Raw genomic sequence first — 13,905 nt, 5'->3', positions numbered from 1 at the left:
AATACATTCCTATTCTGAGGCAACCTTCTCATTACTCGCAGGCATTGCAGTAAGGTGAGTAAAGCGGTACAGCAATGCAATAGATAGTAAACACGCATAGCCTACTTGTTTGTGATGGCATTTGAGGTGAGTGTCCCAGGCATATCGCAGACATGATGATTGGGGCAATGCAGTACGGACAAACCCCAGACATATATACCTCAGACATGGCGTGTGACATTGTAAAAATGCACCGTAATTGTCCTGACACGCGCTGGACGTGTCTGAAACACAACGAGGTTGCTTCGCGATGTGCACCGCACCCTACAACTTCTATCACGGTGCTTGTGTTCCTTAAAATCACACTGTTCGTCCATTAGTTTCTTTTCCTTATGGTCAATATTTTTCCCTTCCCTTTCCCTCATTAGGCTTTATTATGATCCCTTTTATTCCCCATATTCATTATGATCCTCGTCCAAAAGAAGGAGACCAGCGATTCGTTTGTTATTTCAAGTAGCGTTTGATTTTCATATTGTGACTGACTGACCCACTCCGTCACTTCAAAATCGGTATACACTATCTTCGAAATACCAGTTCTTGCCCTTACCCATGCTCACACAGTCAGGCTTTTATTCGAACTAGGTTTTACACTATAGATGGCCTTCGCCACACGCTGACTATTGCAGTTAATAAACGATGGTACGACCGCTTGGAATCGGAAATCGATATATGAAAGGAAGATCGCATGCTGGCGCTCAGACACTGCTCGCAGTCGCATCTGCCTTTGATAGCATTTCGGGCCTAGAACGGTCCTCTGTATTTATCATCATCATTGGTTTATTAGCAATTTTATCAGTTCAATACACCACAAAAATGCGATACAATGAAAAGACAGGAAGATGTCGAAGCGACAAGTAGTAGTCTATTGAATCTGACACCCACCTTGGCCTAGCCGATGTTAAGAGGAGGCATGCACACTGAATGAAAGTAAAGAAGATAGTATAGAAGAAGAATGCGACAAGAAATAGGGCGGCATGTCATGGGAAGCGAGATCGATAGGTCAGTCGTGGTCCGGTAATCTTGAGGATGGACTGTATTTATTTAGTAGTAATTGCTTGTATTTCGACTTGAATGTGGACATGCTCGTCGACTGTCGGATGGCCGGCGGGATACTGTTCCACACATTAGGTCCGGCATATTTGATGGAGCGATGATCTTTTCGGTCGATCATATGATAGTTGGACGACGTGGACGCGCGTGTGTTGTACTTGTGCGCTTTTGATTCAGAGGTAAAGAAGTCATTGAAATATTCGGGGCAACGACCGCAGTGAAACTGATACATAAACTTGGCGATTTCTAGTTTCCGCATATCTTCTATGTTTAGGACGCCGAATCTCTTCAGCAGCGACTTATTGGATGGGCAGCCAGGCCCCTTTGGGGCCCTAGCTATGATTCGGAGCACTTTATGCTGTAGTTTCTGCAGTGGCTTGAGTGCAGTTTTACTGGCAGCCCCCCAACAGAGGATGCCATAATGTAACTTCGATTGGATTAAGGATTTAAAGAGTATCAGAAGAGCCCATGCTGGCATGAAGCGCCCAAGGCTGTAGAACAGGCCGCACTTCGGTGATAATTTAGTTTCTAGGGACTGAATATGACTCTTCCAGGACATGTTCGAGTCCAGTAAAACTCCGAGATATTTGGCATTATCTGTGTTGGAAACGGGCTGACCAGCGATATTAACGGTTAGGTTATTTTTTGAATTAACTGTCAGCAATTGCGATTTCGAGGCGTTTATGCAAAGGTTGTTCTGGGCCGTCCACTCATGGACTTTGGGCATTTGGTCACCAGTCAGGGCATCCAGCTCTGCCGTCGAAGATGCGGACGAGAGGAGGTGAGTATCATCAGCGAACAGTGTGGTGTTCAATGAGGATGTTTCAAAAATGTCGTTGACATATAAGGTGAAAAGGACCGGTCCAAGTACTGAGCCCTGGGGCACACCACAGGTCACCGGGTGAGGAGAGGACAAGGTGTCTGAGATCGCAACCATTTGTTGGCGTCCAGTGAGGTAACTTTTCATGAGCTCAAGTTGTGGGCCCCGAAGTCCGTAACGCGCCAATTTCGAGATGAGAATTTTATGATCTACGCAGTCAAACGCTTTTTTTAGGTCGAGAAAAATGCTACATCCCACATTTCGCTTCTCTGAAATATCATAGTACTGTTCAGCCACTGTTAGGAGGGCATGAGCGGTTTGGTGTTTGTTTCGGAAGCCAAATTGTTGAGGGGAAATGACAGACATTTTGGCGAGGAATGAGGACAGGCGGGAGAGGAGCAACTTTTCGAATACAATCCCGATGCACGGGAGAACGGATATCGGACGGTAGTTGTGGTGACATTAGTTCTATCCCCAGCTTTGTGTACAGGGACTACTCTGGCTTTTTTTAGATAGCTTGGGTAGACTCCATTTTCTATTATGAAGTTGAAAAAATGGGTCATATATTGACGGATATGCAGGCTTATCATTTTTAAAAACCATGATGGGATTTGGTCATAGCCGTCGGCCTTGTGCGATTTCAGTTTGTGGATGGCTACTTCTACTTCGTATTTGGTCGTAGGTTCAAGCACAATTGACTGGGATATCGATCTCACCTCTGACCTGGCCGACACAGGTTTTGTAATAGAAGAAGCGATATTTGGGCCTACGTTACAAAAATATTCATTGAAGTGATTCGCGATGGCCGCCGGGTCTGAAAGTTTGTTTCCGGTATCCGAATTCACAATTTCCGAAACAGACTTATGGCCTTTTTTTCGATGTAGGAGAGAGTTAAGTCCTGACCATGTTTTTCGAGTGTCCTTTATGTATCTGTTGAAAAATCTCTCATTGTACTTTGCTTTTGCCTTGGAAATGAGATGCACGGTACGATTCCTGAAACGTCGAAATCTTTCTCGTTCATGTTCTGGGCAGTTCTTGGTGTCTATTCGGTTATGCCACCGGTTACGTTTACGGATAAGTTGAATCAGCTTTGTGGTCATCCACGGATTTCGCTTCAATTTTCTTTGACTTCTCGAAAGGCGCTGTAGAGGTGCAAATTGTTCCAGCAGTGATTTGATAGCAGACATAAACTCTACAAATTTTTCGTCAAAGTTGTTTACCGAGATGTGGGGGATGGCTGATGTTTTAAATTGATTGAATGCGGCATCATCGAGCGCTTCTTCGTCCACTAACTCTCGTCGTCTGCAGAGGTGATATGTTTCGGGGGGCGTCCTTTGTTGTTCTTGTGATAGAAAACCAATATTGTGGTCACTGATTTTTGCCGAAATGACAAATGGAATGATTTCCATGTCGCGCGAGTTGGTATATATGTGGTCGATCAAAGTCCTTGACTTTTCGGTTATGCGTGTAGGCTCGGTGATCATTTGGTAAAGACCGGCGGATTTGGCGGCGTTGGAGTATGCTTTGCCTTTGTGTTTTAGAAGGTTTATGTTAATATCTCCCGCAATGAAACACATCTTTTTGTCGCTGTTGACTTTGTCCAGTGAGCGCTCCAACGCTTTTGCGAATTGGTTCATGTTTTTCGTGGGATGACGGTATAATACGGCCACAAGAAAAGATTTGTGAATTCCAATTGGGTGATCAACTTCCAGCCATAGCTCTTCGCAATCTTTGACATTCAGATCGTAGTCCGTGCAAATTTCGTAAGGAATTTTTTCTTCAATGTAAAGACCAACACCTCCGTAAGGTTTCTTTGACTTCGGTGCCGGAGTATACTCGAAGTTGTAGCCCGATATATCAACGTTTTGCGTGGGTTTGGTTGAAAAGTTTATTTCTGTGTTCGTGTCATCTCACGATTGGGTGCACACTGCACAGGGAATCTCATGTCATCAGTTGGTGGATAATAATGACATATCTTCATCCTATTAATAATTGATATCGTTCATTTCACTAAAACATATGTCTCGTGTTTTGTTATTTGAGACAACGATGATATTGTTTTTGAGAAATATTCGATACCACAATACATTTCGTTGCACAAAGACAACATCATTTAGAACAGCCTATCATGTCGTTAAACGGTGCAAATGTGATAATGATTGAGACTGTATTCTATCATAGTTCTGGCTATGCTATATGTTGGAGTCGATGTGCCCTCTCCCAGTTGTGCATTGTGCCTTTGATATCATGGGATTTGATTTAATCTTTTTACGGTTTGCAAAGTTACTGTTACCGAATGTATATCATACCTGCTTCGTGACTGGCGACCATTTGCAGAGCTATCAATTCCATCCCCCAGCAGCAGCCCAGTATTTTTTCAAGCACGTCCCCTGCTACTTACTTCAACGATTTTGGACTTTAAAATGTTGCTGATTACAATTGGGGATCGGTCACAGCAATAAGAGATTGCTGTCTAAATGGAATTTTTATAGTAGGCTACTTGACATAACGCGTTGATACGTGACTTTTTTATATTAGCTCCAACAATGCGCGAGCCTCAGCGAAATCAAATGCTGACTTACCAAGTTTATGAAGTATATTAGTCGTATGCGGGTCTTTCAATATCAACTCAATAATGTTAATGTGAAAGTGCTATAAAGGCATTGACGTTCTATACCATACGTAATGAAGACAATTAGGTGGTTCGTCTAGAAATAACGTGAATGATATTAAATTATCTAAAAAAGGGGTGTCAAACATACGGCCCGCGGGCTCATCCGGCCCACAAGACGATTTCATCCGGCCTGCGAAGCAATTCTGTGGAGTGCTTGTATTTAATTATCCAGCGCATTTGTAACAAATGTTGAGATTTTTTTGTAGCAGACACGTCCATTAAATAATCCCTCAAGACAGCCAATGTTATCATATTTCATCGACCCGGTGTTACGGTTTTACTCTAGTTATCATTACAGGAACAAGGCAGTGACATTGACGCCCAGTTCCGTGAAAACCCAAAGGTACACACTCAGTTCAGAGTTTCATGGAAAAATTGACTAAAAAGCAGTTATCCACAGAAGCGAAAACGTGAATGCGGAGCCGTTCTATGCAGTTTATATAGAGAATAGGCTATATTAGTTACACAAAATTATAATTCAATTATCTGTAATCGCACTGCTGGATAACTTCAGATTCCTCGAACATTCTATCGTTGAACGACCTTTTAGGTCACTACATATCATTGAATGGACTGCTGCGCTGTTACTCCACTGAAACTCGAACGTAATGCAGTGTAAGTCGTAATTCGCTTGCTATAGAGTAATATCAGAGTACTGAAAACGATATACCCGAATGCATTGCGAAGAAAGCAACGAAATCTACATCCTAATCGTATTTTGAACGGAGAGAGAGAAAGAGAGATGATATTCATTTTCACCTCCACCATCGAGATGCTCTGAAGACGGAGATGCGATACGACCGTTGGGTCACTTAGTCTACGCCGCCGTTTTTTCTGCTCTATGATGTGTACCTGGTATAGTGCGGAGCGGATCGACAAATTCTCTGGTCCGGCTTGCCAATTCTCTGGTCCAGCTTCGATCCGGCTCTGCCGTATCAGGAAAATGTACTGATCCGGCTCCGGCCAAAAATGAAAAAAGTCCAGCGGGAAATCCGGCCCAACGCGGTACGGTGGATCCGTGAATTTAAAAATATGGCTCGTTTCTTTTCGCACTGGCTTGGCGGTTACTTGCATGTTGTTGGTTGGTAGTTAATTCGTTACAAACGTCATGCTTATCCATAAAGATTCTGGCCTTATCAAAAAAGTACTGATCCGGCTCCGGCCGTACCAGAAAAAGTACTGATATGGCCAGAATTTAAAAAATCCGGCTCCGGTCCATGCTCCGCACTAGTACCTAGCAGGATAGCTACGGAAACCATTTTTCCAGGCTCCGATATGGCCCGACCGAGGATCGAACCCACGACCGAGAGCCGGACGCAGCGCCATTACACTATCAGCCCTATCAGGTTCATGATTGTGTCGAGGAATAGAAATGGTAGCATTTTTAATTCAGTAGCTGTACAGATAATACTTTTTGCAAGGTAGCACTAGAGTCAACATTTCTTCACACATAAATATAAACGGACTTCGCAAGACTCAGTCATCGTATCTTTCACTGTAGACCTTCTTCCTCACGAACTCGTCGAATGCCATTTCGCTATCAATGCTGTCGTCATAATCTTTTCCAGCCGAACGCCTTCTGTTGATGCGACAGACCATCACACATGTGAGAACCATTTGTATAATCTGGAACGGGTGGCATTTTGTTAAAACACTACGACGTAGTATATCGGCATAATTCAACGTTTGTGGAGCGAACTCCGTAAATAAAAAACGCGGTGTAAAAGATCTTCGGTATTGCAAGCACATGTAGTTCCTCTATTGTACCAATAGAGTATGTATTATGAGCTCCAAAGAAACCTCAAAGTTTAAAGCGAAATCCAGTCTCGTTGAAATGGTCCAGTTCGTATTAGGTAGTTGTAAGGCTAGTACAGTGGTTCTCAACCTTTTTGGCCTCGCGGCACTCCCGAGCAGTCCAATCGGCCCCCTAGTGTGCCGCGGTATCCCGGTTAAGAACCACTGGGCTAGTGGAAGACCAATTTCAGATTTTAATGTAGATATTTCCCTAGACAGTCGAATTGAATCGCCGAAAGCGTGCAAATATTTACTTATTTTACCTATCGGTTTCTCCGTCAATAGTCATAATATCGGCATGCTTACCTCTATTACGAATAGTCCGCCAACGATGGAAAAAACATAAATCAGGTTTTCATCGACGAATTCCATGATGGATTCGGAACAGTTTCTCTGCATAATAAAGATACTTCGATAGTATGCAAAAATTCGACACATACACTGGGTTCGTTACAGGTCACGGGTATGACTGCTGGGTGTATTCCGCAAGCTTCTGTTAATTTTTAGCAATAAAAACGTTACCGGTTAACTGTGGGCCTAATGATTCAACTCACAAGCCTTGTATTTACCAGTGTGAAACGTATATCGTACCACGTACCAGAGTTGTAATGACTCGAGTCACGAGTTTTTGGTAACTCGTCTTGACTCGAGTCGTTTTTTCAAATGTGTAAAATGACTCGACTCGAATCGAGACAATTTCCGTATTGACTCAACTTGTACTGATGACTCGAAACTAGGACGGCCAAGACAGACATTTCATTGTAATTTCGAAGAATAGTGAAGTCGCAAAATTAGTAGTATTTCGTCTATCAGTCCTGATACTTGGAAATAGGGCCAGAAACTGTCAGGACTGAGGAAAATTCCGTTATAATGAATGCGAGCCATCCACACCACTCGAGCAGAATTGAAAAAAGTGGGCTGAACTGGATTAAGCGAAAAATTGAACATGAACAGTCAACACAATAACTTGGACTCGGACTCGAGTCACAACACTATGACTCGGATTCCAGCCTTGACGCACTGACTCGGACTCGGACTTGACTCGGTGGTGAATTGAAAATGACTCGACTTGACTCGAGTCAAAACTATAAAAGTGAGATTGACTTGTGGCTCGGGACCTTGTGACTTGGTTACAGCCCTGCCCCGTACTCGCAAATCTTGGATATAAAACTTGCATTATATTCATTGATATGATTCTCCGAAGTATCAACAAAGTGTATGCTGTATTCATGATGCTATAAAACGGGTGTTGGGATGACTCGAGTCATAGCTTGACCAGAGTCAGACACGTTTCAGAATTTTGTAAAAACTTATGAAAATTTGAAATGACTCGTGAGTCGGAGTCAAATATTGGAGTCGATTGTCATCAAGTGGTAATGTTTTGCAAATGATAATGGGGGATAGTATGAAATGTATGACGTGGTCATGCCTATACTATACATTGTACAGTACATATTCATCTGCATTCGCACGTTCATTCAAACGATGATCAAACTACTGAACATTTGGACTTGAAGTTGTCTTTAAATCTGAAAATGTGACTTGACATGATTTGCGTCTCTAAGCTAGCGACTTGGTCCCAACGGTATGTAAATATAACATATAATTGTATCAGTCCACAATTTTCACGTCGGGATTTGTCGACATGTCATGCTAATAAATACACATTATGGTAATAAGAATCGACTAGAAAGCAGAGAGCACCGTGACCTCGACTTCATACAAATTTACGCTTACGTTCCAAATGAACTCGTTGTTGACTGCAGTACCATTATTTGAAAGGGACGTGTTGAAGCACGACGTTGGTGTTTCGAATTCCCATTCACCGGCGCCTGAATATCCGCAGCATTGCAACTGTAAGCATAAACAGCAAATATGTGACGTTTGCAGAGGTGGTCAGTAACGAAGTACTTCTACTTTTTGCAAGTACTCAAGTAGTTTTCCTCTACTTCTGGTACTTACTCAAGTAGATCTGATTTTCTCTACTTCTACTTCTACTTCGTTATATTTTGTGATCTACTTACTTACTTTTCGCTATTTTCAGTTTGTCAAGTAGAAGTAGTTTAATCCCCTAATTGGCCCAATCCGAAAGATAGCCTGAGGAATTTCGCCCTTATCAAATATTTCATGGCAGTAAATATGGCCCACCCTAACGTTTGAAACTACCGTTTCGCCATCTAGCAATTACCTATCATTTCGTAATCTAGCAGCCCATGACTTGTCCTGCTAATCTGGAAAATCCGGCTTTTTTAACGTTACACCTATTTTTAACGTTACATCTTTTTTTAACAGATCGCCTTTGAAGCTTTATGGACAAAAGACATGAAATATATTTCCGCTTCTTAGATGTGGTATTTGTATTTCACTTTCAATTCCGAGTATCATTCTTTTAGTTCTAATTACTTTTAGTTCTTTTGTTTTCAGAACATACATGTTGAAATATAAAAAAAAGTGTAGTAATGCCTCTATTTTCCAAAAATAAAGCTACTGTAAATATAACTTTTACGATCCACAATATTTGTTATTAACATATACTAATCGCTTAAAGTGTTGAAACCGTATCCGATACAACTTCTCCGTATTGCTCTTCACCTAAACTTGGGGTCTTATAATATGAAGTGGGGCGCCATGCCATGATATTTTCTAAAATGGGTCTTCTAGTAAACAAAGGGTTGATATAGCATTTCATACCAATACTATAATTAGCATCCCATGATGCGAAAGAATGCTTATTCTGTCGCAAATTGATACCTCCTGGGATGCATCAATACGAATCAAGCTCTCTGCACCTCCCGCATAGCTCAATTTGCAGCTTTTGACAGTCCATGCGAACAAATTAGGACTGTTTTCAAAACTACTTACTTACTTGAGTAGATTTAAAGTCAGTAAATTCTACTTCTATTTCAAGTAGTTTTAGGTGGCTTATGGAAGAAGTACTTCTACTCGTACTTGAGTAGATTTTTTCGACGCTACTTCCACTTCTACTTGAGTAGCTTTCTTGACTACTTTGACCACCTCTGGACGTTTGTCGGCGTGGCGAGAATGTCCTTGGTGCAGAAAATTATTATTGCGACGCTCAATGCGCGTAACACGTGATGTGATACGATAACCGCCTCTGTTACATTGTGAGATTACAATCGCGACAATAGGAGAATGGTGAAAATTTTAAAATTGGGGAGGGACAGTCAGCGAGATTAAATTCGCTCACTCAAGGTCAAAAGCTGGTCGCACCGGATTCATTACGGGATGGTAAGGTCTGTAATCAAACAAAGATGTGTATTGGCGCGGCCTCTGTTGTGCGCTGTGCATGCGCACTGTGCATTATTTACTGTGTGGTTATTCGGCAATAATGTGTATTTCAAACTATACTCGCTACGTATTAACATTCAAGACAACAGCAACACAAATGGAGAACGGTTCTTAGTACGAGAAACAGGCTGAAAGTTTCCAATCATTACAGCCCACGCCAGTATACATTACGTCGAATGATCATTAATACAAAAAAGTAATTACCTCGAAACTGATGTCAGTATCAATTTCACACCGAACATACAACAGTCGCTAACCCTCGAAATTGTAAGGTTGCCTGAAAACCGCCGCTCGATTCGAATCAGTTATTAGATTAGCAATTTCGGATTTATTGAATTATTTTCAAATTTCACTGGAGGTTACCACATGAAATCGTTAGGTTGCCTAACACGATGTGTAGACGTAAAACGATATCTCAATTCCAACGCGTAGTTATTGTAGTAGAAAATTGTGGGTTTAAAATAATGTGTTTACGGTGGGAAATTCTCCATTTAGCTATGCCGAAAAATTGTTGCTCATAATTTATGAAAGAGAAGTAACTTAATATTGTCCTGTAATCTACCGCTATGATTTTTGTGCCTTGATTGTATTTTGTTATAGTGTCGAAATATTAACTCCTGCAATCCCTTTTTGTACGCCTTTTCCGATTTCTTAGTATGCAATCTTTAACCATGGTGAAAAAGACCGACAGGTGATTAGCACCTAATTATTTTGTTTAAAAAATAAAAACAACAACTACTACTACACTGCAACAACTGTTTCATTTTCTGCATCACATCCAGATGCCTGGCCGATGGAGATGACCATGAACAGCAAGGTGAGCGTATACGACCAATCGATTCGGCTAAAGTCAACCAAAGCAAATCCGCAAACGAAACTACATCAATATTCACTTTCTATACCGCAACACGCCGTGCAAAAAAAAACTTTCGCAAAACACACCGATATACCAACCCATTCGCGGACAATTATCACGCCTTTTCGCAATCAACCGCTGTAGCATGTTTGCGAATGTAGTGCGATTAATGGACGCAGAGGCAGGTCGACTAATCCAAATCGTAGCAGACTTGGGAACATGATCTCGAACAGATCTTAGTAATTCTGCTGAATGCTTTGTCGCAACTATTCATTTTAATATGAAATTATAATTATTTTTGCATCGGATTTACCATGGTGCGTGCAACTAGGTACTTTTTCCGGTATGGCGCCAAGTTCTGTGCAATTTGCGTCACGACATCAGCGCTGCACAATAACTAATCACCTCAACGCGAATTTATGCAAATTATTAACCGACTTGCGAAAGTTACAAGCAACAGCGTAGTTCAATCAAGGTCAAGCCTGTTATGCTTATCAACAAATAATAATGTATATTGTATAGCTATCGCGGTTGGGGGAACTCAAACCCAGATTGGTATGGTGTTATCTTGAACACGAACATATTCATTCATCCAACTCTCGGCCGGTACGAATTTCCACTTAATCGTCAAGTGCTCCATAGAATCGCAGGAAAGACATGGCTGCTTGTGAGTTTATTATCTTCCTTGAAGTATAGTATTCAATTCACCACAGTATTATGTAATTGGAGATCTTTTTAGTGTTCTGGATTATGCTGAAGACGGCCTAACTGATTCGTTTGAATAACGTCTAAACCTGAGTGACGTATACCGATTGAGGTCAAAGACATAAAGTCTTATTTACCACTGTAAGAATTGATATGAAAATAGTTACTGTGTAGTAAGAGCTGACAGGGAAGGATGCCTTATTGGTTACAACACCACAACAATGATACTCGTCTAATCTAGTACTGTACCTCTTCTTGTAGAAGAAATTTAGTGTCCTCGTTAATTCCGCGCCAGACGGACTCGAAATGATTTTGCATGCTGGAATTTTCGACAATCACGAAAATAACCAGCGCCATTTGCATCATCACGAATATTACGACAATCGAGATGTACTAAACAAAAGAGATAGCGTTATTTTACGCGGCTGGGAAGCGTGACACAATGCAGCATACCGTAGTGAGCAGGCATCTGTTTTGATAAAATGACCCGAGAAATCCACTGAAAGCTAGAGAAATGACTCGCGGTTAGCATGTTTTCAGTTTTCGGATATTCTATCAAATCGGCTTACCCGTTATTATCATAAGCGCTCCGGCGGCGATGATGCTGTACGCGATTAGGCTGTTACCGAGGACGTGAGACCATAGCGATTGGTTCGAGTTCCCGACTCGCAAATATATCCCGAACGCGCACAGTGCAATCCCTGTCAGCTTAAATATAGCATTCGATGATAGAACGTGATAATGCCTTCTTGACGAACTTGGAAAACTTACCATAAAGATTGTGTTCATAATCAATAGCACAATGCGTAGTGCACCATTCGGTCTACGGGGACTTCCCATCGTTTTATTCGATCACAATCACTCACAAACATACAAACAACAGCCTAGAATCTGTAAAGTTGAAACTGATATTGAGTACACTGTAAAGTGCTAAGCCTCACTTTCGAGCGTCCTTTCTCCGGATATTCCGGTGCGTTATCCGCACCCTGTATAGCTACAACAAATCCCAATGCCCTACGGATATTAACATCCGACTTGACAAACTATATCCGCCACTCCGCAACTGCACATTGTGCAAAGTTGTGCACACTGCACAGGCACGTCATGACATGAATTAATAGAAAACCACAAGGGCGCAAATCGCGAAGGATATATAGATACACTTGGACTTGTTTCATTCGTATAGGAATCGTGCTGTAACAGTTCTCCGTTCATGCTTAGCTTTCCTTGCAATATATAATATTGGCTTACATTGAATTCTAATTCTAATCGGCGTGCGTGTATCATCGTGCCTGTTTCAGACCAGTACCGATATGATATCATATAAAATTGTCGCCTCCTCCCTGCGAATGCTTCTCTTGAAATATATACGCACATATACTCCTAAAAACTGCGATAAGTTCGGTTGTCGGTCGCAATTCGAGACTTCAATGCAATGCACAAGATTCTGACGATGTAGATTGTGGACGTTATATCCCAAAGACGAACGCAGGCACTTGTACTCAGCCAGTAATCGAAATTGTGCCCCAACAACGAAAAGAAACCGTTACTTAATTTATGATCAAACTGAAATGACAAATACGCCTTCCAAATGACTCTTGTCAACTGCTTTGGACATGCAGCCGAGCGTGCTTCTTAATGTAAATTACCACTACGAAACTCCTTCTTGGCTCCGCTTTAGTCGCCTAACTTTCGTATGAAAAAGCCAATTGCAGAACAATCGCACGTTTTGGTGGAATGGAAAACCATTGCAGCGAGTAATGAAATAATATCGCAAGCATTGCAGCTAGGGTTACATTTCAAACAAATGGTTGTTTAATACATGTTTTAACGATGCACGATTACACGGCGTACTACGCAGCAATTTGCTTGACTTTCGCGCGTTATATTCAATGTAATCCATAAACAGGCCACATCTGGTAACCAACTCGTTCATCTGCATTTTGCAATTACGTGTTCACCAAGTCGACATAAATCCGCCACGTCATTGTTAAATGATTTCACACAGTGATACTGGGTTTCCTGATGCAACCTGAGCGATGGAACTTCAGAAATGTTTTCAATAAGGCTTTTCTATATAACATTGTGTAAGGTCTAAACTAGTGGTTCCGAACCTTTTTCTACTCGTCAACCCCCTTATCAAGCTCGACACAAATTTACGTCCCCGAAAAGACGACATATAAACGGGAAATTTATTCACCTAACTCTTGATCGCTGGTGAATTGACTAAAAAAGGTCATTTTCCGAGTAGGTGCTCGGAAAGCCGGTTCTACGTTCCGTTGAGTTGACCCTTTCTCGCGTCGTATGCAGAATAAGCCGTCTTCACGTGATTTTTTGGTCGTGTTGATTAAATATATCTCACTGACATTTTCGCCCTCTCCAGTCCCCTTTGGTATTTTCTCCCCCTTGTTTCTCAAAATTGCCCAATGGTGGGCGATATGGACCATGTTGGAAATCACTGGTCTGAACCATATTTTAAACAAAAACACGATTGAAAAATTATGCCATTTGTTTCGAAACAGAATTGGAGTAAATTGAATCACTAAGGGTACCATATCCGCACTGCGAACTTATTGTTATCTTACAAATCCTTGGAAAGCTACTTTTCTCGCTAATGTTTTGAATATACCAAAGAACAATATTTATTCCTGATTTTGT

General features: G+C 41.6%; 1 protein-coding gene across 1 annotated transcript; it reads right to left on the bottom strand.

Annotated features, from left to right (window-relative positions):
• Positions 1 to 5,950: 5,950 nt before the first annotated feature.
• Positions 5,951 to 12,180, bottom strand: LOC145445259 (leukocyte surface antigen CD53-like). The gene is made up of 7 exons (XM_080323428.1): positions 12,019 to 12,180; positions 11,817 to 11,955; positions 11,701 to 11,753; positions 11,497 to 11,640; positions 8,115 to 8,231; positions 6,684 to 6,770; positions 5,951 to 6,209 (listed from the first exon to the last, which is right to left on the bottom strand). The coding sequence occupies exons 1-7, from the start codon at positions 12,085 to 12,087 to the stop codon at positions 6,060 to 6,062; spliced, it is 759 nt and encodes a 252-aa protein (XP_080179554.1). The 5' UTR covers positions 12,088 to 12,180; the 3' UTR covers positions 5,951 to 6,059.
• Positions 12,181 to 13,905: the final 1,725 nt, after the last annotated feature.

This window comes from Botryllus schlosseri, chromosome 8 (assembly GCF_051294905.1).
Source record: "Botryllus schlosseri isolate E-star chromosome 8, Bs_hap1, whole genome shotgun sequence".
NCBI classification, from domain to species: Eukaryota; Metazoa; Chordata; class Ascidiacea; order Stolidobranchia; family Styelidae; genus Botryllus; species Botryllus schlosseri.
Note: the sequence above shows the minus strand (reverse complement) of the source record. Positions and strands in the feature narration are given on the sequence as shown.